This window comes from Kogia breviceps, chromosome 2, assembly GCF_026419965.1.
Source record: "Kogia breviceps isolate mKogBre1 chromosome 2, mKogBre1 haplotype 1, whole genome shotgun sequence".
NCBI lineage: Eukaryota > Metazoa > Chordata > Mammalia > Artiodactyla > Physeteridae > Kogia > Kogia breviceps.
Genome location: NC_081311.1, coordinates 31,539,503 through 31,566,435, shown reverse-complemented (window position 1 = coordinate 31,566,435; position 26,933 = coordinate 31,539,503). Strand labels below are relative to the sequence as shown.

Genomic DNA, 26,933 nt, shown 5'->3' with positions numbered 1-26,933 from the left:
AGCATCTATTACGTTCCAGGGGCTCTGGTAGGTACTAGGAAATGATGATGATAAATGGCTTTAGGGGATAAAAGTCTGATAACATTAGGCTTGGGAAGAAGGAATAGGAGATAAAATAACTGATTAGAGGAAAAGGAATATGGCTTCAAAGATTCTTGGAGGCTGATGACCCACAGGGCTCAAAAATTGTTAGGACTCAGGGGCACCATCAAAATCAGGGTTGTTCTGCCAAACTGGAGAGTGTAAAACATTGATAAATCTTATTTCATCAGTTTCTTCATCTAGATTAATGATCTCATTCCCTGACACCAAAAAGGCTGAAGGGGAAAACGCCAGTGAAAGGAAACCCTTCCCAAATGGCTGTACAACTTCTTTTTCATGGTAGTTCTAATAAGACTCAGTTGGTTAAAGAGTTTGTGACCAGCAAATGATCCGGAAAACCAAAATTTCAACCTTTTATTCTTATTCTTGATAAACATGATCATCAAAAGTCTTGGTCTATAGATGACAACATATCTTCTGATTTCCATCCTCAGCTACCTTTTCTTTGAAATTTTATTTCTTCTTTCTACTTTGTTATGTTAGTCTTGCTAGTAACTTACTTTTCTATTGCTATTTACCACCTTCTACCTCTAGCTTTTCTGTTCCAGATGAAGTGTTCTAGATACTGAAGAATTTTATAATTGGTCTGAATTCTTTCCTTAGGAAGCAGTCACTTAAAACATTGGTTCTCAGACCAAAGAGCAACTAAAGCTATTAATTTCTTTGTACAGTTCCCATTTCACTGTTTCTGACACATTTCTTTTAACTGATCTGTCATAACACTGATACAGGGCATGGAATGGGAGTTGCCACATAATAAGATCCCTTGCTAATTACGTGGTGAGTCTAGTAAGGTTGTCTCCCCCTTTCATCAGAATGAGGTATTTCCCACCCCTTGCCTTAGTCCTAAACTTAAAGAGGTGAAGGGACCTGGGTTATTACTAAACACAAAACATTTTACTTCACAGATGATGGGGAGTCAAGTTAAGTGAATTCAGCAAGTCAGCAGAAGTCCAAAATAAAATCCAGGTTTCCTGACTTCTTTCTCTACATCATGCTAACTCTTACTGCATGGCTAGCTAAGACATTTTCTCCTATATTGTGGGTTAAATGGGCTCTGGCGAGCTAGCCAAGGAACCTATTTATTACAGTTTCTATGAGAAAACTAATTCTGAGTTTTGCCTCAGAATTCAGAACACATCTTTCTACCTCCTACTCATCCTCTTACCACTCTGATGAACATAGTATCTGGCCATCAGGAATGAATGAGGAAGGCCATTTTATCTTCTTAATAACTCACTTGGAAATGAATAGAACACTATTTATCAAACCAAAGAAAATATTTATACAGGAAGATTCCTCAAAATTGAGGATTGACTTTTTTAGGATGAATCTTCTAGAGTTATCCAAATTAGCTACTTGTCTTTCTTAGAAATAAATCTGTTACTAATGCTTCCTCAGCCAACCAGCTGCAAAACCACACGCTATGCTTTGAGAGACAGCACAGAAAACCAACTTACTTCCAGGGGCAAATGGGAGAGGGATCTAAAAATCCCAGCTATTGAGGTGATGTAGGACAGAGTAGGATCTCTCTGTTTTAATAACAAAGAAAGACAAAAGAGGGGGAGAGGGTAGGTAACTTAGCTTGACTTGTAAAAATATCCATTGAAGTCATTTACATACTATTACTTTGCCTAATTATGGCAAAGCATTAGGGATTATTCACATCATTAAATACATCAAGTTAAATTATTTGATTGCAACACAAACCTCCTGTTCAGAGTCTCTCAGTATTCATACTGTGTTGCTCATATAGTTGGGTTGTCTGCTCACAGGTTTTACCATAAGATGAAGGAACAGTGCTGGCCTGGGAACTGGAAGACAATGTACCTTGCACAGTTAGAGGCAAAGGCAATGGCAGTGAATATGACCAATAGCTTCACTGTCTATTGAGCCAGTTTGTAAAAGCTTGGGGAAGGATGGTGGCCACACAGCTGTCTCCCAAGGCATCATATAGAGAACTTTTTAACTGTCTCTTTGGACACCTAGCTACAATTTAGTTTCTGATTCTCATTGTATTTAAATTCATGGTTTTGTTCCATAATGTATTCCTAAAAATGTATACAAAAGTTGAGTGTGTGTTAGTTGAATAAATTTACATTATAATGGGTGGTTCTGTTTCTAGAGAATGAAAAACTTCACCCCAGCATTAGAGACATTCTTTGATAACATGGTCCCAGTGTTTCATCCAAATTTTTCATTTTCCTCTTTTACTTTTACACACAACCAATCATTTTGGATGTTCAGTGAACATTCAGTGAGGATTTAAGACTTGTCATTTTTGACTTGGCACTCCTGATCATTTCCTTCTGTGTCTCAAGTGTGTGTCACATTTATGAAACCCAGGTATCTCATAAGCACTTTCAATTTTATGTTTTCCACTTATTTTCATATAAGAATAAAAATGCAATAAAATATTCCAATATTGCACAGTGATGTGCATACAAAGATGGTAACACCATTGGCTGGCAGCAGGTTTTGCCATGTTACTGATCTAAATGCTTGTTAATCAGAGAATGTAAAAAAAAAAAATCTAAATTTCGCATCCAAAAGGGAGCTTAGAGGTACTAAATATCTTTAAAAGTATAGCTTTTATCAAGATCAAATGCGCTTAAAACAGAGACTATCAATAAGAGGAAGGATAACCATACCAACCTTGTATTTCTCGTTCTCCTTTTATCTCATATTACCCTATTTCTCCCAGATAAGTGACAGAGTAAAGGGACCATTGCAAAATGGCTACTATGTGCCAGGCATTGTGGTAGGTAAAATTTCCGCAAATACTCTCTTAATGGCCAGCGCCAATAGTGTATTGTATGTCAGAACAAAACAAAACAAAACAAAAAAACAAAAACCCAAGATCTCAGAAGCTGTTAACTTCAATAAGTCCTTGTTTGCTGGACTGAGGAATTCGATTGAAAAAGAACCATTAATCATTACAAAAGGGCCCAATAAAACTGTACTTAAATGGAACTTTAATAGTATGGCTTTTATATCTTTGTGTGGAATGGAGAATAATTTCATGGAGAAGCACCAGATTTCTGATAATTTTTAAAGAAATAGGTCTGATACTAATTTTACTGTATGTTTAAGCATCAATTAAGGGCCTGTGCTTTGAAGGTAGATTTATGTGCTAGGGACTCAAAATTAATGATATGTTTAAGGCTCTACATTCTCTGCACAAATTTCCCAAGCCTGGTGGTAATAACGTGTATATAACGAAATCGATAACTATTTCTATTTTAAGTTCCTCCTTCTTCTTCTGAGCCCTCAGCAGAGTAAAAGTCAAGGGTCCTCCTCTCTCCTATGGCCAGAACTAAGATCTATTGCTCTGCATCTAAGGGTGTAGAGCAATAAGTGGGGTCCCTGGCATCCCAAGCTTCTGGTTCCCAACCATTTTTTAGATGTTCTTTGGTAGCATCACTGTTTTGCAAGCATACTGAATTATAAATGCTCCAAATACTTGATAGTCCCATACCTGGGAGATATGGAAGAAGGAAAGTTCTGGAAGGCCAACAGTCAGTCACTGACCAAATTTCTACATCTGGGCATTTCTTGAGGGAGAGAGCTTGGCTATTTGGAGATGGAAAGTATGGTGACCTGATATCAGCAGGTCCTGATTCTAGACCCACCTCTTCCTCTAACCAACTGAGTATTCTTGGTTCCAGGCTTCTGTGAAACCTCAGATTTGCCTTCTATATAAAAGGAGTTAGGACTAATCCCTCTCTAAAGTCCTTTTGAGTTTGTTGTATGTGACCAGCCCTGGCATTTAAACACCCTCCTGAAGCTACAGAAAAGCTGAAGAATCATTTAAAAATTAGGACATATTTTCTTACTTGAATACTGTAAGTCAAATCATAATCACTTCTAGAAATTAGATTGGACTAGCAAATAAGTAAGACCTAATATAAGTGCATTTCAGTAAAATCACTTGTAATGCAAATTTCTGAACAATCTTTTCAGGCTCCTGACATGCCAAATTAGAGGTAAGTATTCCAAATAAGTCATCATCCTCTTGGCAAACAAGAATAGGGATCAATATACTTGATGATGGTGAATGAAGTCCTTAGTTTCACCTCTTGGTGCCTTAATAATATCTTCTTCAAGGAAAGCCCAGACCAGCAGGGCCACAACAATATCAGCAATGAGATTGGGTCTTAAGGTCAGCAGTCAGGCCATAAAACTCAACATGAAGACATCACTAACAGGCTGAAAACCACAAGTCTCAAGGTCCCTAAGTAGGCAGGCTTTAGGAAGTGGAGTCAGCGACCTCTGGGTGGAACAGGTGGAGGAGGATGGAAGGTCTCCCTGGTCGGAGGCCTGAAATGAAAGATAATGCAATTATTATCAAATGAATTTAATTAACTAGTTCTTAGGCATCCATGATTTGTTGCAAACTTGGTATACTATGCAAAGGACATGTTCTTCAATTAATAAAAGTGGAGAAACATATGGACCTTTCAGTGGCATACATGCTAAGCTGTGGATGGCAATCTTAGCTGCACATTAGAATCACCAGCGGAGCTTTGAAAAATAACAGTTGTCAGGCTCAATGCCAGACCTATTCCATCATAATCTCTGGAGGATAGGGTTCAAGCATCACAACTTTTAAATAGTGTCCCTCCTTCAACCAGTTATATTAACCATGTCGTTTATTTTCTGAGGCTTTGACATCTGGGCCCTGGCTGATCCTGGAGGGCCTGCCCCTCCTAGGGTAAGCTAATTCCTAGAGATAGCAAACAACCTGCAGTGAGCACACCTTTCTTTTCTTTTTTTTTTAACATCTTTATTGGAGTATAATTGCTTTACAATGGTGTGTTAGTTTCTGCTTTATAACAAAGTGGATCAGTTATACATATACATATGTTCCCATATCTCTTCCCTCTTGCGTCTCCCTCCCTCCCACCCTCCCTATCCCACCCCTCTAGGTGGTCACAAAGCACCGAGCTGATCTCCCTGTGCTATGCAGCTGCTTCCCACTAGCTATCTCTTTACATTTGGTAGTGTATATATGTCCATGCCACTCTCTCACTTCATCCCAGCTTACCCTTCCCCCTCCCCATATCCTCAAGTCCATTCTCTAGTAGGTCTGTGTCTTTATTCCCGTCCTACCCCTAGTCTCTTCATGACATTTTTTTTCTTAGATTCCATATATTTATGTTAGCATAAGGTGTTTGTTTTTCTCCTTCTGACTTACTTCACTCTGTATGACAGACTCCAGGTCCATCCACCTCACTACAAATAACTCAGTTTCATTTCTTTTTATGGCTGAGTAATATTCCATTGTATATATGTGCCACATCTTCTTTATCCATTCATCTGTCGATGGACACTTAGGATGCTTCCATGTCCTGGCTATTGTAAATAGAGCTGCAATGAACATTTTGGTACATGACTCTTTTTGAATTATGGTTTTCTCAGGATATATGCCCAGTAGTGGGATTGCTGTGGGCAGAAGACCTAAATAGACATTTCTCCAAAGAAGATATACAGATTGCCAACAAACACATGAAAGAATGCTCAACATCATTAATCATTAGAGAAATGCAACTCAAAACTACAATGAGATATCATCTCACTCTGGTCAGAATGGCCATCATCAAAAAATCTAGAAACAATAAATGCTGGAGAGGGTGTGGAGAAAAGGGAACACTCTTGCACTGCTGGTGGGAATGTGAATTGGTACAGCCACTATGGAGAACAGTACGGAGGTTCCTTAAAAAACTACAAATAGGGTGGGAGGGTGACGCAAGAGGGAAGAGATATGGGAACATATGTATATGTATAACTGATTCACTTTGTTGTAAAGCAGAAACTAACACACCATTGTAAAACAGTTATACTCCAATAAAGATGTTAAAAAAAAAGTAGGAACTTTCAAAAACAAAACAAAACAAAAAAACAAAACAAAACAAAACTACAAATAGAACTACCATATGACCCAGTGAGCACACCTTTCACATGCAAACTAACCAGTCCAGAGCCCATACCCCAACCACGTCCTTTAATGGGACTCTCACATTAAGGACCACTATCCACTGCCCTAATCACCCCAGGGCCAGGTGCCAGACAACTGGAGACAGCCCCTTTGCCCCGGAGCCCGCTGAAATTATTCAAACTAGCCAATCCTTAATCTGCCTAGCCTGTCTCACTTGTTCCTTCCTGCAGAACCCAAAATAAAGGCTCTTGCCCATTTCTCCTGCGTAAACCTGGGGCTTTCCTGTGTGCCCTACCCCGGCATAATGTGCCCCCCCCCTCTTGGGATCTAGGAGTAAAACAAACTCCCTATTCAAAGGCAGTCATCTCCTGATCTGCTGACCTTGCCATACCTAAATAATAATAAAACCTATATTTTAAAACTCCAGTGATTCAAGTATGCAGCCAGGCAGGAGACACACTGCAGCGGGGAGATCCCTTGAGAGAGGACTTAAGAATTTCTGAAGTCGGCTTCTCACAACCACTTCCACCTGGGATCGCTAAGTGTGTTGTCCCAACTCCATGTCTGCTTTCCTAGAAGCCTCCCTCCACATCAGTCTAGATGGTTTTTGAACAGTACTAGATGATACTCCAGACAGACCTGGGTGAATGTATTTACAGAGGGTTCAACAACTGCAGATGGTATTTCCACATGTGTGCTCTAAAACCAATATTTAACTCTCCTGGAAGCAAGTCAATAAGTCAAGAAAGAGAGCTTTGTCAGGTGCTGTAATTGAACTGTGCTACCCTGGAACTGAGTACTTGAGGATTGAATGGATCAATGAGTAAATATTTACCAAATGTCTCTTGAACGCAAGTTTGCGTAGGTCAAGGAAACGACAAAAGAGTTGGGAAAAGACAGGCGTTTCAGGAGCCAGAGAGGGAGGCAGAAGTAGAAAAGAATAACAAAAGACATCCGCAGGAGGTCCTGCAGTGACACCTGGGAATAGATGGTTTTGTGCGGTTGTCTCTTTATCCAGAGAAAACAAATGGACAGTCTCCTTCCATCGCCCGACCTGCCCTGGCGAACCATGGGCTTAAAGGAGAAAGCTGAAGCACAGTCAGGTGATACCACTTACCACTTGCGTAAGCTTAGGCTGGCTTCCTTGCTTCCTTCCTTCCTCTCAACAAACATTTATCTACTGTGCATCTACTCCTGGGTGTGGGATATAACAGCAAGTAAAATGGGCATGGATCTTTCCCTCAAGGTGCTGAGAATATAATGGATGAGACAGACAATAGGGAAAATCAGTACACTGCACTGAATGTTTTTTTGTTTGTTTGTTTTGCGGTACACGGGCCTCTCACTGTTGTGGCCTCTCCGGTTGCGGAGCACAGGCTCCGGACGCGCAGGCCCAGCGGCCATGGCTCACGGGCCCAGCCGCTCCGCGGCATGTGGGATCTTCCCGGACCAGGGCATGAACATTATGCAAATTCAGGTGATTGGACTAGGTTATCGCTAAGGTTCCTTCTAGGGCTAATGTTCTAATATGTGATCTCTATTCTACACCAGGGAAACATGCTCCATGAGTGTGAAGCAGCTTGGGACTGAGGGAGGCTTGTGTAGCAAGTGTCAGTACGTGAATGTTGCTGGGAGCACATGGAAAAGCGGTAATAGCAAGGGGAGAAATGGAAAGATCCTCAGCGCAGGGTCAGCTGCTCTTTCCAGAAAAGCAGGAGAAAAGCCTCCTTGTGGTACTTTCTCAACAAATTTCACTTATGAGGTTCATTTGAGTTACAAGTTTCAAATTGCAAAAAAAAAAAAATCCTAGTTAAAAAAAACACTTCATCCTTTTAATCTCCCCCCCCCCACTCCCCCACCCCCCCCACCCCGCTCCACACTGTATTTCAGACATCAAAGAATTAAACTTCCAAGGCAAGCCTAGGCTTTTATTCCCAAAGGCTCCTTTCTGCCTTGGCAGACAAGCTAACTTTGACCACCTCTTTTGTGACTCCAGAAGACCTTAAAAAGGTTCCTGCCAGGGCTTCCCTGGTGGCGCAGTGGTTGAGAGTCCGCCTGCCAATGCAAGGGACACGGGCTCGTGCCCTGGTCCGGGAAGATCCCACATGCCGCGGAGCAGCTAGGCCCGTGACCCATGGTCACTGAGCCTGCGCGTCCGGAGCCAGTGCTCCGCAACGGGAGAGGCCACAACAGTGAGAGGCCCGCGTATCGAAAAAAAAAAAAAAAAAACCAACAAAAGGTTCCTGCCAGAAGCCTGAACACAAACAAAGACATACATCAGAACCCCATAAGTCAGTCACACTGTTTTGTCTAATGCCCAGCTCCAAATCTCCATAGGCTCATCCTTCTGCATAAAGAACACTCAGACAGTTGGGCTCTTACTAAGAGCCAGAAACACAATCCTTATGACTCTGTGAGGAAGTTCATCATTGACTATCTCCGTTGTTTTGTTTTGTTTTTTTGCCATACCACACGCAGCATGAGGGATCTTAGTTAGAGGACCAGGGATCAAATCCGAGCCCCCTGCAGTGGAAGCTCAGAGTCTTAACCACTAGACCTCCTGGGAAGTTCCTACTATCTCCATTTTATGGACAAGGAAATTAAGGCACATGACAGTTAAATAATTCATCCAAGTTCACAAGTGGCTGCCGGAGACTTCCCCAGGCAGTGTCTCCCCACCACCACACCTTGCTGCCTCTCGCCTTTATTTCCACTCCCAATTCCTTCTTATCTCCTGGTCCCCAAAAGGCACTGTTCCCACTATGCGGCCACGGGAATTAGTTATTCGGGAGCTGAATTCTAACCAGATAAAAATTATGCAAAACATTGACCTTTACCAATGTATTTCACTGACAAAATATTGCATTTGTTATTTAGAGTATGTGCAACTGAATAAAGCATCCCTTAAGTTGATGAAGAGTCCACATTGAAATGTGTCCAAATTATGCATTTCAGTGAGTCTAGCTCTGAGCTTATTCTTAGGTCATTTTAGATGTCCCCAGATCCTACACGCCTCTGAAACTCAGAGAGTGAGGAAAAAATGTCCCATCAGCTTTGATGTTACCTCTGTGAGGCGGCTCGGGGCGGCACCCTGGGGGGCCTCGCAAGGGGCATGATGGGTGTGCTGTCCACTGACAGGGGGACTGGACTACGACTTCTGGTAACCTCGGGGGCTTCGTTATCCTACAGCAAAAAAAGATGAGAAAGAAGAGTGAAAATCGCATTAAGCAACAGCATAGTTGGACACTGCCATCCCGCAAGCTCCTCGGCCCTCCCCAGGCTTTGGCTGAAGGTTACTTACTGACTGATAATCAACCCAGCAATACCAGGGCAGTTTTCCACTGACACTGACTCCCAGAGTCACTGAGGAGACCATCAGACCCAAATTACCACTAGCGATTCGAGCTCTTGTTCCTCACTACTCAGTGTGACATGTGGGCCACCAACATCACCATCGCCTTGGGGCTTGTGAGAACCACGGGGTCTCAGGCTCCTCCTCACACCTGCTCCATCAGAACCCACATTTTCACAAGATCCTAGGTATTTCTTATGCATGCTAAAGTTTGAGGAGCATTGCTCTATGTAACCAGATAGGGCTGGAGAAATTTTTTTAGCACAGGCTCCGGACGCGCAGGCTCAGCGGCCATGGCTCACGGGCCCAGCCGCTCCGCGGCATGTGGGATCTTCCCGGACCGGGCCACGAACCCCTGTCCCCTGCATCAGCAGACGGACCCTCAACCACTGCGCCACCAGGGAAGCCCGAAATTTTATTTTTAAACAAAAGTCCCTTTTTGGGACAACAGAACGGAGACTGGCCCTCAGTCACAGGGTCATACAAGCTGTGCACTGGTGGGCGACCCACCCCTAGGACCCTACCTCACATACAAGCTGTGCACTGGTGGGCGACCCACCCCTAGGACCCTACCTCAGGGAGTCTCCTGGGTTGGCAGTGACCCATGTGACCTCACCCGCACATCCCAGCCGCTGGTCACTGGATCAGGATACACACCCTGACCCAAAATGGGCCTCAGCCTAAGGCAGCAACTTACACTCTGCTCAGAGACCTTGTGGCTCTTGGGGGACTGTCTGCCACTATACATGTGGAGAAGCAGAAAAGGCCAGTGCGCAGTGAGAGAAAAAGGAGATACCCACAGGGAAGAGGAGACAAAAGAGCGTGTGGCCTCGGGGGGGTACAGTGAACAGTGGCTCCAGCTGTGGCATGCCCCGCTCCTGACCCAAACCCCAAAAGGTGACCACAGCCCCTGGAATCCCCGATACTCATCCAGTTCCCTCTCACCCCTTTTGGCTTAACCCTTCTTCCTTCCCTCTCTTCCTTTCTTCCCCTCTTTTTATTGAGGTGAAATTCACATAACATAAAACGAACCATTTTAAAGTGAATAATCAGTGGCACTTAGTACATTCACAATATTGTGCAACCACCATCTCTATCTAGTCCCCAAACATTTTCATGACCCCCACCCCAAAGGAAACACTGTACCCCTTAAGCAGTTTACCCACATTTCCCCTACCCCCAGGCCTGGTAACCACCAATCTGCATTCTGTCTCTATGGAGCTACGTTTTCTGGACATTTCATATACACGGAATCCTACAATAGGTGACCTTTTGCGTTGGGCTTCTTTCACCTGGATTTCCACTTCCTGCACTGAAGCGGCCCGCGGGACAAGACATATGGGGGTGTGGGCCCCGCTCTCACCTCGTTGTCCCCCTCCATCCCGCTGCTCACACTGAGGCGGCTCCGGGTGCTGGATCGGTTACTCGCGCTGCCTAAAGGGCGCAAACAAAACCAGCTGAACTGTGGATTCTCTCAAGGTAAGGTCAATTGCAGAACTCTAGCTCTCACTTACTGATAGAAACAATACACAAGCTGTGCATATGGGATTCTTCAAAATGCTGCCATCTAATAACATTACCATGTTATTAGAGTTCAGTTTTTCTTTCAGCATAAAATGAAATGGTTCATCTTTGTATGACCACTTTTTGCTTTATAGCTACCATTTACTGAGGGCTTACCCCACGTTATGTGCTTTAAAATCACAATTGCATTTAATCCCTATGAAAACCCTACCTGATATTAGAGCTCCGATCTGACGGACAAGAAAGCAGAGACGCTCTAGTTCTCACATGTTCAGTGGCATTTCTAAAATCTGCAAACAACTTTTGTTGCTAAAGTTTTTTTTTTACCTATTTAGGAATTTCAGCATGTGCGAGTATCACACACGTATACATACCTTCTAAAAAGGGGCCAGTGTGACACAAAGCACAGATTCAAAAGTATAATTTACACGCAGGGTAGGAACTGTGACTGTGTGAGTTTAGGTGCGCAAGGATGTAAGTTGGGGATTTATCACCTACCTCATTGAAACAGCATTATCCAATAGAACTTTCTGGAAATGTTCTGTTGTGTGCTATCCAGTTTGGTAGCTAGTAAGACACATGGCTAGTGCAACTGAGGGACTAAATTTTATTTAGTTTTAATGAACTTAAATTTAAATAGCCACATGTAGCTAGGGGTTATGGTATCGGACAGCACAGCACTAGAACAAGCTCAAGAACGTGACTGGTCTAGCAGTGAAGAAGGAAGAATAAAAGTTCATCAACTAAAAACTTTGACTTTAATTTACCAATATTGCCTTTAACAGTATTGCCGGATCTTAGGTCTGCTGAATTTCCACTCAAAATAGCTTCTCATCATATTAGTTTATAGGTAAATTGCCTTAGTTTTGACTTCATTATGGTACCAACTTCGACCTAATTAATTTAGATGTTAGCTTGACGAGAGTAGGTTAAGATTATAACTTTGGATTGTTTCTCGGAGGCAGATTTTTAAATTTAAAATAATGTGTCGAAAATATTTCTAGAAACCAGGGGATTCAGAGTTAGTCTATTAAGGAGCACGTGACCCTGTCTCTTTCTCTCCAGCTACCCACACATAACACTGCTTGCTCAGCCAGAGTGTCCTTTTCTCCCTGCTCCCCCCAGCCCACCCCTATCCACAAATCGAAAACCTCCTCAGTCCCCGACGCTCAGGACAAATGCTATTGAAACCTTTCCAGGTTCCCCCAGATGAAGTAAACCCTCCCACCCACGGGCTCCCACCCCTGTGGAGCCAAGCCTCCCACGTCATTCATCATTGTTCATCCCCTTCCCTTACACCGAACCGGATTCCTTCCAAAGTGTATCCACTAGGAGGGAGCAAAATGCTGTCCAGGCACTGGCTCCAGGATCCTGGAAATTCACACCAGCCAGCTCCCCTTGTCCCTTCCCTTGGTGTTCTTGAATTTTTTACCCCCACCCTTTGGCTTTGGGCCTTCGCTCCTGGCTGGCCCTCTCCTCTCTCCAAGGCTGATGACCTGCTTGGCCACAACCTGTCTGGACTGCACCACTGGTATGAGGCTCTGGCCCCAGCCCCCATCATCTTCACTCTTGCTGGGGGAAGGGGGCAGTGCCCACCCCCTTTGCCAGGCTTCTGTCACCAGGAAAGAAGGATCAGACAAGCATCTAACTGGTACTATTTTTATACCTTCTCTCCTCCATTATAAGTCCCCTGAGGACAGACCCTATTTCTTTTTCAGCTTTATGTCTCCAGTATACAGTCTAGCTCCATATGCACAGAACTGTCCTCCATATTTGGTGGAGGAATGAATGAGAGAAAAAAAATGACCCTATATATATGACCCTTAAGAAACTTGAACCAGACAACTTAGAAGAAGGTCAGTGGTCTTTCTGTAATGAAACTTTTGTTCTCTTAAACATAACACTAATATGTTGTGCTTAAAATGTTAGTCACAACCAGATTTAACCTGCAACTGTTTTCCTGTAGTTTCCGAGATGACAGCTGCACCATGATAAAATAGTGCTGTTTTTAGGGTATGACTCTGGGGGTTGAGGGGCAGTTGGTGGATCGCAGCTGGGCCATCCTCCCTCTCCCTCCTTGCCCTGGGAACTGTTTCTCTTTGGAAGGCAGTATGTCCCCATGGCTGAGCACACAGAGAGATCTGGATGTGAATCCCAGATGCCCTGCTTAATTTCCAAGTGACCCAGGGTAAGGTGCCTAACCTAAGCCTCTGTTCCCTGGTCTCACAGCACCGCTGTATAGAGTGGAACCGCACGGTAACAGGCTTGGCACAGAGCCTGTAAGAGCAAGCATTTGATTAATTATAGCAGCTATCATCATCATCATCATCATCACCAGTCTCAAAATGGCAGATTATCCACTAGTGACCCAAGGGCCCTCACCTCCAGGGTCCACACCTTTGTATAGCCTCCTCCTCACCCCCCTCTCAGCTTAGCCATGTGACTTACTTTGGCCAATATGACGTTAGCAAGTGTGATGCAAGCCAAAGCTCGACAAGTACTTGCACACTGGGGCTTGTCCTTCTGGAATGCTCCCTTTATGGATCTTGTTATCATACAAGAAGTTCAGGCTATTGAATTAGAGGCCATATGTAGAGAGTCCCTGAAGAGTGAGAGGCCATCGTGGATGCTCCAGCCCATGTCAAGCTTACAGCTGAATACAGTCACATGAGTGACCCCAACTGACCACAGCGGGTGGAGGTGAACAATTCCCACTTGACTCCTGGCCAAGTTTAGAATCAGACATAAATAAATGATTATGTGGCAAACCGCTGCATTTGGGGATAGTTTGTTACATAGCAATAGATAACTGTGCAGCAGGGCCTGGACGCAGTCTACAGCCACAGAGTAAAATAAAATCCTCTGGTCTGGCATTTAATAACATTTTCTACCCCAATAAGATAGCCATCTCTGAGCAGTAAACCACCATACAAGGTAAGAAGCACAGTTTATGCTTTCCAGTCTATTCTCACTCCAGGCTAACTCCAAGTAAAACATACACATAAACTGGTTTAAATTAATCTGAACCTGAAGTGAGTACTCAGCATTTACCTTGTTAAATTTCCCCTTTCCCCACCCCAGAAAGCCCTGCCCTCACCCCAAGAGTGTCTGTACCACTTCTCCTCTCCTCTGTGACACGTCTGAGTCGGCTGCCTGCCTGTCCCTTGCTTCCTCTGCCACCTGTGATCACTCCCATTTCTGAACTTATCAGAATTCTCTAACTTGCCCAAAGCGGGGGTGATACACATTATCACCCCCATAATGTAAGGGGAGGTTTTCTTCTCTGTTAAGTCTAGGCTTCTCATGTGGTTGTATGATATGCTTTGGGTCTGTTTCGACAGGTAACAGTGGCAGAGAGAAGAGCTGGGTTGTACTCTCATTTTGCCATTGACTGGCTGTGGGATCTTGGGCAAAACTCTTTCCCCTTCTGGGTTACAAATACTCTATTAATAAAGTACGAGGGGGAATAGTTTAGATGCTCTTGACCTAAGTCCATGGATGGGCAAAATTGTGTGTGTGTGTGTGTGTGTGTGTGTGTGTGTGGACACATGCATGTGCATGTTTATAGGAAGCACATCCAGAGCATATACCAGACTCTCAAAGGGGAATGTGATACAGAAAAGATTAAGAACCCCTGGGTTAGGTGACCTTCCAGTTCCTACATCCATGTGGGGGTCATCCACCTATCACTTAAGGAGATGTGAGTCCTGAAATCCAGCTTGTCTCTTGCTCTTTCACTTCTCTCCTAGCTGTTTTGATAACACTGAAATGTTTGAAAGCAGGGAAACTCGATCTATTTGGCTTGTGAAGCTGGTGTGTCTGAAGTCAGCTAATACCGCCCTGGATCTGGAAACAAAGCACCAGCTCCGGCCTGCACATCAGCGTGTATTGCCTTGTTGCAATCAGACTCCTATTCAAGCTGTCAAGCCAAAAGGAAAACATTTCCAAATTAGATCCTCAACTTGCCTGTAAAGTTGGAATTCTCAAATCCGAGTTCACTGTTTTCTAATGTTTCTGACTTTGTGCCCTTTCCTTCCCCTTCCCATAGATGAAGCAAAAAGAACAGTAGGCAAGAGTCTTGGCCCTGGATTCAGTCCACCCGAGTTCAAATCCCAGCGCTGCCACTTGTTAGCTATTTAACCTAGAGGAAGGCACTAAGTTTCTAGTTTCCTCCTCGGTAAATAGAGGTGATAATACCTATCCTGTAGAGTGATTATGAGAATTAAATCAGAGAATCTGTGGAAGAGGCTTAGCATATAGTAAATGCTCAATAAATATTAACAAGTATTATGATTAGGATTTTTCATTTATAAAAGCAATAGAGTAATAATTATCATGCAATCTGGCTTCACGGGATATTTGTATAAAGGATCTTTGGCGCCCTGAAAAAGGCAAACCTCACAGGCTAAATGTCCCCCATTTCTTACACCTCCCAAGCTCAGATCAGGCTCCAAGTGAGATCTTCTGGGCTCATAACAGAGCACATTTCCAAGGCCCAAAGGCACCTGCGGGCCACCTGCTTACTTGCTGTGCTGGAGGTACTGTCTGTTTTCCAGTCTCCTCGTCTTAGCTCTGTCCTTGGGGGAAAGACGCTTTTCCTGGGGCCACTCTCATAGACTCCAAACTCCACTTTCCCTGGCAGCTGCTGTGAGTGCCGAATTGGGATTGTGATCTCCAAGTCTGGAATTAGACGGAAAAGGGATAAGCTTTAATGCACCAGGGTGCCATTTACAAAACTGCTGGGCTGCTCTCTCCACCCACCTCCTCCACCTGAATCTGGAGGGTGCCTGGAGGGGAGGGGAGGGGAGGGGGAAGGAGGAGAAGAAAGGGAGGGGGAAGAGGGTGGGGGTCCTGTCCAGTTCAGCACTGAAACTCCACAGACTACTGTGTGGCAACTGTTGACAGCAAGTTGGGGTGGAGGAATGTTAGAAAGGGCGGAGAAATGCTTTTACATCAGGTAGCAGAAAGAACATGTGATTAGGGAAATATCCGGGCCCCGGCTCTGTCACTCACCAGCTGTGGAGCTTGAGTTAAGTCAATCGACCCCTCTGAATTCTGAGGAGGGGCCGCGAATGCCATTGATCGTAATAATAGGTTATCCTGTGCATCACACAGAGTTCTAAGAGCTTCTGTATTTTTAGCTCCTTGAATCCTCCCAACACCCATGAACTAAATACTATTGTCAACATCCTCAATAGAAACTGAGGTACAGAAAAGTGAAGTAGCGTGTCCCATGTCCCTGTCACACAGTCGGTAAGGGGGACAGCTGGGATTTGAACCCAGGATCCAAAGTCCAGGCCCTTAACTGCTACTCAGACTGCCTCTCAATCCCTTAATAAGTGATGGATGAAGGGTGGGTGGTCCACAACGACAGCAATGATCCAGAGAGTTCATGAAAGGAGGTCCGTCACGCCCGTGAAAGATTCTGTGACTTGCAGAGCTCATCAGTGGTTTGAGACTCCACAGATTCAAAAGGATAGATTATCCCTTTGCCCTGCAAAGCGTTAACCTAACCTCTTTACTGACTTAGCCCTGCCCGGTGGTTGGCCTTTCTTCCTCCCTAGATTTCCACCCCTGGGTGCTCTGAGCAGGGAACAACTCCAGCTGACAAGTGGAACAAAACATCTGTGCGGGCCCAAACCAGCTTCCTCTCCAGGGAATTGTGAGAGCCAGGTGATCTCCTGTCACAGGGCTCCCCTTGAGGCCCTGGACCTTCCCAAGCCCTGGGGCGGGGCCTCCGCCAAGAGGTGTACGCGCAGGGGGCGGGTACGACTTTTGGGGACACGTGGTCTCATTCTCGAGAAACCACTTCCTCCTCGCCTCTCCTCTGCTAGGGGATGGGTGTGGCAGGAAGTTCAGGGAGCGCAGCAGCAGCGGAGGCTCCGCTTGCCAAAGCCAGAGGTCTGCCAAGAAGGGTAAACGGGTAAACAAGCGCGGGTCGAGGACCGGGTAGACCAAGTGTGCTCAACATTCTGCATGGAGAATATTAAAACGGTGGACTGCTGGTTTGCGTGAGCTCGAGCTCTCCTCATCCTAGAGACTCGGGTTCCAAGCGTAGTGTCTGGTCCTAGTACTAACCCAGCTTTCCAGGTCTCGGTGGAACACAGATCTTTTTCATACCCCGGGGCTCTCTCGGTTACAACTGAGCAGTGGGAGGCACCCACCCAAGCTTGGAAGCACTTGGGTGGAGACCAGCCAGTGCACCCACCCGTGGGTGTGAGCGCGTGGTGGCTCAGAGCCCAAACAGGTGACACTTCCCCCCACCCCCCACCCCAGCTTTGACCGAGCTGTTTAACAACAGTATCTTAAAGGGAGGGTCCTGTCTGCTTAATTCACTTCAATGAAGCAATTTTCGACTCTGAACTGTTCGAGGAGGAAGGAAAGTAAAATACACAGGAAAAAAGTTGGGAGTCAACAGTTCAAAAAATCAAGTAGAGCCAGTTTAAATGTCTACAAAATCCTGATATTCTCTGAATAAAGAGACACTGCCAGGAAAAATAATTATCATCACTATACTGCGTAGTACTTTTGCCAAAGTGCCTTCAAATGTGTTACTATTCCTCCTTTGAACTTCGCTACTCCGTGAAGCAGATAAACTGGGTGTAACCACAGATGAGGAAACTGAGGCACAGAGTGGTTAAAGGAAAAGGCCTGGAACGTGAAGTGATTCAGTGACAAAGCAGGGATCAGAACCCAGGCCTCCTGGGACCCAGCCTGCTTCTCCAGGTCCGGCCCGTGCCCTGGCCACAGACACGCCCAGAACACTAATATTGATATTCTCCTCCACGGGGCCAGGGCGTTCAGCAAGTCAGGAGTCAGTCAGCCCTCCTCTGATTTCCTACACCATCAGCGCTCTGCACTTTGAGGAAAACAACTCCCCAGGGCTGAAGAAAGACTGGCAAGTTATTATGAATGGACTGCTACTTTTTAATCGTCCTTGGTCCTTTAACCCAATTTAAAGAAAAATCACCATTGTTTTTCTTTTCTAAGGCAAATGAGGTCTCCACATGAATAGAGTCAGTCCTTGAGTGGAGTGGCCTCCATTTCTGGAAAAGGTCCTTCAAGTAGAAATGCCATTCATCGGCCCTAATTTTCCTATAGGTCAATGGTATCCTGTGTCGATGGTTTTCAAATGTTTTTTTGTGAAGCAGGAGTCCTTCCTCTAGTGAAAACAGAAGCTCAGTATAGAAGACAGATTTTTTTAAAAGGAGCTGCCATGGTTGAAGCAGAGTAAGTGGCCCCAAACCCTGTTCCAATCCTAATCTACTCCCCTACCCCATCCCCAACTGCCCCCCAGTTCCTACCTGCTACCCCTACAAGCATGGATGCAGCAGCACTGGAGCACCTGAGTGTGAAAATTCCCCAGAATAGGCAATTTCAAGTTAGAATGTACTAAATACACAATGGAGTTTTACGCAGAGATCTAGTAAGTATATCATATTTACTCAACAATAAATGACGCCTTCTCTTTGGCAGGTGCTCTGATGACCTTGGGCCTCACCAGGCAGTACAGGGTCCAACTTCCAAGTGCCTGAGCTTTCTCTGGGAGCCAGATCACAAGTGCCCGTCTCCCAGCAGGCCTCACCCAAAGACACGGGAGCTGGTGTCTCAATGCCCCGTGGGAGGGATAACTCTTCCAGAGTGTTCTCCATTGACTCCCAGTGTCTCCGGGGAGATGAAACTGCAGTCTCCATGGTGCTAACTGCACGCTACTGGCTGCCTTTCCTTCCTCTCTCACTCCCCCCGCCCCCCCCACCCCCCGGCTCCTGTGTTCTCTAGGATCACCTCCCATATCAGCTCAAATCCTTGTCAGGGAAGAAAAAGTTCTAGAAATGGATAGTGTTCATGGCTGTACGTTATTTTGAGTGTACTCAATGCCACCAAATTGTACATTTACATGCAAATAGGAAATTTTATCTTATGTACATTTTACCAAAATAAAAAACAAAAATATAGGGAGACTCTTGGTGCTGATGGATAGAACATTCTCCCCGTGTGGGCTACTTGTGGTCCCCAGCCGTTCTTGCTCAGTGTCTAATTATACATAGTTTAATCTTTTAATAGTCATGACATTAATTAAAACTCTTGATGTAAAAAGTAAAAATACTTAACCCTTCACCACCACCCCCCCCAAATCCTGGTCAGGGGTCTGCTTCTTGAAAAGTAGGGTAGCAGGGAATGTGGGGCATCTAAACCATGTTCCTTTGGAAAAATTTAGACATCGACCATTCTAATCTAGACTAGAGCCACTGGTGGGTATCACTTATTCGGAGCCTGATTAGCCTTCAGTGAACTTTGTAAAATGTGTCAAAAGCCACGATTCCAGGCCTGGCCCCTGGATGGTGAGTCCCAGCTCAGCGCACTCTCCCTGGGAAGCCCTGGCTAAGAGGATGCCAGCTGGTGTGCAGGTGGTTTTTAGAGTGCCTCCATGTGCCGGGCACTGTGCCTGACCCCAGTTATGCCCTAACTTATTGAATCCTCAGAGCAACTCTCCTGGATGGGCGCTTTTATTTGTGCCATTTTGCAGATGAGGACTGAGGCTCAGGCAGGTGAAGTATCTTGCCCATGGCTCCCAGCTAGTTAGGGGTGAACACAGTGTGCAGGAACTTGACCTTAACCCTGCTGGCCCCAGGGCCCCTGCCTGCAACCCTCTACGCCTCAGCATGCATGTCTGTCTTTTTTTGTGTGTGTGTGTGGTACGCGGGCCTCTCACTGTTGTGGCCTCTCCCGTCGCGGAGCAAAGGCTCTGGACGCACAGGCTCAGCGGCCATGGCTCACGGGCCCAGCCGCTCCGCGGCATGTGGGATCTTCCCGGACCGGGGCACGAACCCGCGTCCCCTGCATCGGCAGGCAGACTCTCAACCACTGCGCCACCAGGGAAGCCCTGCATGTCTGTCTTGCTTCCATCTCTCCAGTGGGCCCAGATGGAGCCTGGGTGGGTGGTACATGTGTGATGACACCAGTAGCTCGGTTCTGGAGCCCAGGCTGCTGAGCACACATGACTCCAACACTACGACTCACCGGCCTTCAAACACCAATGCCCCACCAAATCGCAGTTTTCTTGATACTACCTGTATTTAAAAGCTTGAAATGTTTCATTCAACCAAGGCTTCTATTGACCTCTGGGTTCATGTGCTCTAGTTTTGAAAAGCACCTCAGCCCTCTACCACCTAGAACCCTATTGTCTGACCCTAGGATGACTGCAGCTCTTGAAACAGATTTTCTCCCTTCTCTCCTTTTTCCTCCTCTCAAATAGGAGGCAGACAAGTATGAGGGTGGCTAGTGGCAGCATACATTTAAAACTTAGTCACCCAGGCAGGAGTCTGACCCCTCTGACCTTTTGCCTTTACCCCTCTTCTTCCAAAAGTCAAAATCAATAATATTCACTAGGCTGTACTGCTTGCAAAACACTGTGCTAGGCATTGCGGGACAGGCTGTAGCTGGGGAAATCAGACCTACACAAATAAAAGACTAACTCATGAGCTACCAGATGGTGAAGATTACATCTTCAGGTCTCTGTATTTGGCTGGGTGCCTGGTGCTCAATAAGTATCTGTGGAATGAATGAATGGTGTCACCAAACGTTTCACTCAAACCAACCATTCCAACAGAGATTTCTTGAGTTCCACCAACGTACTGTGCTACACGTTAGGGATTCAGCAGAGCACAAAACAGACAAGTTCTTGTCCTCACAGAGCTTATGCAGGTGGTGGTGGCAGGGCTGGAGGAGAAGGGGTGTGGAAAATAACCGTGAGAATAGAAACATAATTCCAGTCTGTGATTTGTGAGAAGAGGGTGAGCAACGGCACAGGATGTGGGTCGTGGAGGGCTACTCTGGAGAGAATGGCAGAGAGAGTGCCCTAACTCTGAAGGATGAAAAAGAGCCAGTGGGTAAGGATGTGGGAAAAGAAGTGGAGGGGGGACAGCAAGTGCAAAGGCCCTGGGCAGAATGCCCTTGGCATGACAGAGCAACAAAAAGCAGTCCATTGCAACTGGAACACAGGGTGTGGGGGAAAGTGGAGGATGAGCTCAGGCATCACATCATGCAGGGCCTCGTAGGTCACAATGAAGAGTGTGATTTTACTCTTGGGACAAGAGCCCCCAAGGGTTTTTGAGCAAGACAGTGACATCATCTGATTTTTAGTTTTGAAAGGTTGTCGACTACAGTTTGTAGGATTAACTGTCGAGGAATAAGAATGGACACAGGGAGACAATTGAAGAGGCTTCTGCATTAATCCAGGAAGAGATGATGGTGGCTTGGACGCAGCTGTGGCATGGAAGGTCATCAGAAATGATAACGTGTACTTTGGAGGCAGAACTTCTGGGAATTGCTGATGGTTTGAAGGAATGAAGTAATAATAACCAGAGGCAACAGAAAAGAAGTGCCAGGTGGATGGAAGGGATACTAGGTTCTATAGATGCTCAAATGAAGAAGGAGTAAAATGGCCAGGAGTGATCCAGGAAGGCTTCACTGAGAAGGGGCTGTCAGGGCTGGGTCTCTCAGCGCCGGTAGTTTCATACAGGTGAGGAGGGAGAGGCATGAGCAAGGGGCCTGTGGCAGGAAGAGGTCCTGTTTGAAGACCAGGGTATTACCAGACTGACCAGTTTCATGGGAAGTCGGGCCGTTGATGGCAGCTGGAGACAAACTACAGAAGTTATGCACCAGCGTAGTTCTTTACGCAATGGAGCACCATTCAAGATCTGAATGCCTCTGAAAGTCTTTTCTTGCCAGCTCTTCTTTGTGTAAGGCTGGCCAGCGTAAATAACAGAGACCCACCATGCCAGAGGCTCTCAGCGAGGATATGCAGTGCGGACAAATGCCCACTCCTTGCTCAGGGGTGGTGGTGCCACATGGGTAGCACCTGGGGGAGGGAGGGTCAAGGGGAACAGAGGGGCCTGGGCCTCGGTGAGCACAATTGGAATCCATGGCCCTGCTACTGGGCCCCCACTACACAAGGCAGGAGCCCTGCTGCACCTGAGAGCAGGGCTTCCAAAGCAGCATTTGGTGCGGACACAGATGACGCAGTGCCCTGCTTGAATCAGAAACAGACACTATGTGAATGGGATTTTCTCTTTTCTCTGCTCAAAAAAAAAGTGTCTTCCTAAATGCCAAGGGGAGAGTCAGGTGCCTGGGGAGAAAGCGTTAGCATCCTCTTTCATGGGAGGAGGGATGCAGAGTTCAAGCCTTCCTTTCATTCATTTGCTGACATGCCTTATGTGCCAGGTACTAGATTTATAGAATTAACAAGACAAAGCCGTTGCCCCAAAAGACCTCACAGCCTAGTGGGGGACCCAGATCTATAGACAGCTGACAGGTGCTGGGCAAGCATTCTGCCCACTCAGGCCCCAGCAGAAAGGAGAGTCAAGGACAACAGACCACAGCAAAGTCCCCCAGCATGCAGCACCCCCAGGAAGCCATATACCTGTCTGCTTTCCTGATTTTTGCTTCTCTCTCTGTCTTCGGGTGATGCTATCTCTTAGCCGTTTAAGATTTTCCTGGAAAAAAATTTAGTTTATTTAAAAAATATACACCAGAATTATACCCTCTGGGCATTAGAGTTTCTTTCTGATTTTATGACATTTGCAAGATATATCACATTGCAATAACATTTCCAACGTGCAGATGAGGCTGGAGTGCATTTGCAATTGGCTCCCAGAGAAATCCAAGCCCTCTTAGAAGTTGTGCCTGAAGAGAAGACATCTTGTCCACAGCAAAGTATTTCCCCTCCTCTCTGGTTCTCAGCTCCTTCCCAGTCTTATAACCCACCACCCACTTTGCACGCCCCTTAGAAAAGCCAGTCTCCTACTTGCTTACAAGCTCTCCACCTACATTCCTACCTCTGAGACTGTGTTCTCACACATTCCCCTGACCCTGAGGGACATGGATTCCATGACTTTGTTCCAAGCCTGGGTCAAGGCCCACCTTCTAAGCGCCCCCTCCCATAATGCTCCAGTCCTTACTGCTGCCCATGCCACCTGCCACTGGGCTACACTGCCTTACCCTGTGTGTGTGTGTGTGTGTGCGTGTGTGCGTGTGCGTGCACGTGTGTGGTCTCTTCAGAGGTACTGTGAGCTCTCGAAGGGCAAGAGGTCTTGGACCTTTCTGTAATCCTGCAGTCTGGTCTATCGCAGTCATTCAATAAATGTTGAACAGACATGTGAGGGTCAAGATTTGTTGCTATTTTAATCAATAAACAACAATCAGCTTGAAGTTAAGTGTCTGAGCATTTCTAGGGAAATGCCCCAGGGACCAACATCCAGACCACCTGGTTGGAGCAGAAGGTTCCCGTGAGGAAGCCACGGAGGCAGGACGGAAAGGCTGGTTGGGTTGTGACTGCAGCTGAGAGACTGAGCTTGGTCCAGGAAGCAGCAGGGAAACATGGGAAGTTGTGGGCTGGCCATAGCTTTAAGGTCTGGCAGAGAGGAGAGGCAAGAGGAGGAACGTGACGGAGCAAGACCAAGCAAGACACACAGCTGGCTGGGTGTGGGGGAGTGTGGAAGAGGAGCCCAAGAGAGGCTGATGCCTGAACTTCAGCGTCTGGAAGATAACAGTGCAGTGAACAGACACAGGGCATTGGGAAAGGGCAGCAGCCTCGAGGGACGGTTTGCTGTTGGATGTGCTGCAGGTCTAGGGTGCTTCAGGGGACACACTCAGCTGGTGGCTGGAAAGGTGTTACCAGAGACACAGACTCAAGGGTCACCTGCTCGGAGAAGGAGCTGAAGGGAAGCTGGGCGGTGCCTGCTCACGGGAGGGGATTTGCAGGAGACAGAGGGGTGGACAGAGGCGTGGAGGAAAAGCACGGTGGGGCAGCCCCAGGAATAGTCTTCACACCCTCCAGTCCTTGGGTGGAGGGTGCCCTGGAAGCACCAGGAGGCTGTCAGAGCATGGAGTACTCTCAGCATTTACTATATGTCAGGCATGCTGAGGGCTTTACAAGGTTTACATCGTCTAGTCCGCTCCCTTCACATTTCAGAGATGGGAGAGTGGAGGTACAGAGAGGCCAAGCTCATCCAGCCCGAAGAGGCAGAATAAGGCTGAACTCAGGCTGCCTGGCTTTGTAGCCCTGGCTTCTCCTAACTACTGCGCCACGCGGCACCAACTTGGCAAGGAGAAAGAAAAGCGGTGTTTGGCCAAGACCAGCCTGTTCCCCGCAGCCCTGCAGCCTCCCTGGGTCTCCTGGGTGATGAGGGCCCTGGGTTCCTGCATCCAGACCCCCAAAGGGAGGGGGCAGGTTGGGAGAGCAGGTGACCCTGTCTAGGGGAACGCTCAGAAAGCAGAAGGTGTAGTGCAGGGAGCACAGGCTCTGGAGTGAGAAAGGGCTCGTCTGAATCCTGACTCTGCCCCCTCACCTCTCTGAGCCTCACTTTCCTGTAAAATGGGAGCAATGACACTTATTTCAACACGGGCTGTGAGGGGTAGAAGAGATTAGGTCCACTCAACGCTTAGCACAGTGCCTCAGATTGTTGTCAGAGACGGACAAATGCAGCTTTAGGACTCACGTCCCCACTTCTCACTGTGTGGAGTTACGTATCCTCATGCTGATAGCAAGAGTCTCCTGAGAGCCTAGCCCTCCAATCCCAGTATCCTCTTGAGTGGTAGCCATTCGGATGGGTGTGGACTAGCCGTTCCCAGATTTTTGCCTTTGCATTTGCATACATGCCTACAGTTTGTGTGTATATGTCTGTGTGTTGGGGGGTGTGTGTGTATGCATGTGAATGTGGTTTTTTTTTTTTTTTTTTTTTTTTTCAGTACTAGGGCCTCTCACTGTTGTGGCCCCTCCCATTGCGGAGCACAGGCTCCGGACGCGCAGGCTCAGCGGCCACGGCTCACGGGCCCAGCCGCTCCGCGGCATGTGGGATCCTCCCGGACCGGGGCACGAACCCGTGTCCCCTGCATCGGCAGGCGGACTCTCAACCACGGCGCCGCCAGGGAAGCCCCGTGAATGTTTTAACTTGAGTGGTTTTATGTCTGAGACTTTGTTTTGTTCACCTAATCGTAATTCTTGGGAGCTGTCCAAGGTCCCTGAGTTCTGAAGCATGATCGTTCTGTGGGAGTGTTGTCAGTAGGAGTAGAGAGACGGCCGCTGAGAAAAGGGGTGGAAAGCAAAAGCACAGGGCCGCACACAGGGGAGAGGCAGGCGCAGGACTGGGCGCTGCAGCTGAGTCTTGGTGCCTGATCTCTAGCCTCACGACAACAAGAAAAGCCATCCAGCTCTCAGCCAGGGAGCCACGTGGTTTACAGACGAGAGGTGACAAACACACATACGCACTGACTCACCGTGACACCCAAACAAATGTTCTCAGGCCCCGTCACAGGTGTGCAGTTACAGCAATACACGAGACAGCCAGGGACCCAGCCCTCCTCCACTTGTCTAGCAGAGAAACAGACATGAAACAAAGTCCATCTGGAGCCAGTTACCTGCTGGAAACGAAAGGACTCAGACCGCTTCTTCTGGTTGAGTTGCCACTCTTTGAAGTGGAGCACGGCCTCATCCACGTTGACGATGCCCAGCTTCACCTGCTCCTGGAGGGTAATAAGCTGCCGCTGGCCTGGAGTTTTCATCCCAGCAAATGGGTCATACAGGCTTGACTGAGGCCCGTCCCTCCAGGGTCTGACAGGGGGCTCTGGAAAGGATGGAGAAACTCAGCTTGACAGCGGCGCCGCTGGGGAGAGCTGACCGGATGAGTGGGGTTAATGAGGCTGGTCATGGGCTCAAGAGGATGTGTCTCGAAAGAACAGTTACATGTGGAACCAAGCAAAGGGAGATATGACATGGAATCAGAGAGAGGGAAGCAGCTAATAATTTCAAATCTTGTTACACTAAAGTGGACAAGGCCACACCATTTTAAGAGGTAAGGCATCCACGGAGTGAGTCGACGTGAATTACTGAGACGCCTTTAGACCAGCATTTCTCAACCTTGGCACTATCGACATTTGAAACTAGATAATTCTCTGTTGGTGTTGTGTAGCTGTCTTGTACACTGTAGGATGTTTAGCCTCATCTCTGGCTTCTGCCCACTTGATGGCAATAGCATCCCCTTCCTCAGTTGTGACAACAAAAAAATGGCCCAGACATTGTCAAATGTCCTCTGGCCGGTTGGGGGGTGGGGAGTGGAGGAGAAATCACCCCCAATTGAGAACCACTGATTTAGACTAAAATCCACTCCAGAAGAGAATATACAGGAAAGTCTAACCAGGCTGCTTCTCCCAGCACCACTTCCAGCCCTCCCCATCCTCCCTGCCTCCAAGCAGCATGGGGCACAGTGATTGTGGACCTACAGGTACGAACTGCCTGAGGAGACTGGAGTGCTAATAGAATCATGACCCAGTCCAATATCACCAGGTAAAAATTAGGTTCTGGGTCCCAGCTGACTCTCCTTGGGTTGTTCGTGTGCCAACCTCTCCTCTGTATTAAAAATTTATAGTTCTCTGCTTTGGATACTCTAGGGAAGTGTGAAGCCAACTCCTCTCTCTCCAGGCTCTGTGACTCCACTAAGTTCCGTGGGAAGAAAGAGCTACCTGAAGAGGTGATGGGGCCACTGGAGCATATGAAAATAACTTGACATTTCACTGCTCATTTCCTGTAGGGCTATCTTTGATTCTAAATTTCTCCAGCAGGACCCCATGTGAGCATTGTGATTCAGGGAGACGGTATGAGGGAAAAAGAGAGATGACTTCACCAGGGGGTATTGAAAAAGCTTCAAAGAAGCTAATGTAACATGCTTACCAACCATTTACTCATCTGTCTACACACACTCACATAATTTTCTCCCAGGTTTGCCCTCTTCCAGGCTGTCTTTAGTTGTGTTGGGAGATGGAGTGTGGGGACAAAAAAAAAAAAAAATGCAAAAGCCAATCAGTTCCAATCTCCTACCACCAAAGCCCTTAAGGAAGCTTTCAAACGTTTAGATGGTGTCATAGTTCCTTTTCAGAAGAATCATCAATGGGATAATACTGAATGCCTCTGTTTAGCACAAGGAAATTCATCAAGAACAAAAGAATACTTATCTCCTCAAG

The 26,933-nt window shown here is 46.6% G+C and overlaps 1 protein-coding gene across 4 annotated transcripts in view; it reads right to left on the bottom strand.

Annotated features, from left to right (window-relative positions):
* Positions 1 to 568: 568 nt before the first annotated feature.
* Positions 569 to 26,933, bottom strand: part of PIK3AP1 (phosphoinositide-3-kinase adaptor protein 1) — a 113,998-nt gene continuing 87,633 nt past the window's right edge. For 3 of the 4 annotated variants that reach the window (XM_067024946.1, XM_067024945.1, XM_067024947.1), the window contains exons 11-16: positions 25,335 to 25,540; positions 22,339 to 22,411; positions 15,441 to 15,596; positions 10,756 to 10,826; positions 9,105 to 9,223; positions 2,767 to 4,422 (exon numbers count right to left, since the gene is read on the bottom strand). In XM_067024946.1, the coding sequence (XP_066881047.1) occupies positions 4,365 to 4,422; positions 9,105 to 9,223; positions 10,756 to 10,826; positions 15,441 to 15,596; positions 22,339 to 22,411; positions 25,335 to 25,540 (683 nt within the window). In that variant the 3' untranslated portion in view covers positions 2,767 to 4,364. Of the gene's footprint in view, positions 4,423 to 9,104; positions 9,224 to 10,755; positions 10,827 to 15,440; positions 15,597 to 22,338; positions 22,412 to 25,334; positions 25,541 to 26,933 lie in introns of all 4 variants that reach the window. The other variant, XM_067024944.1, reaches the window with a different exon arrangement.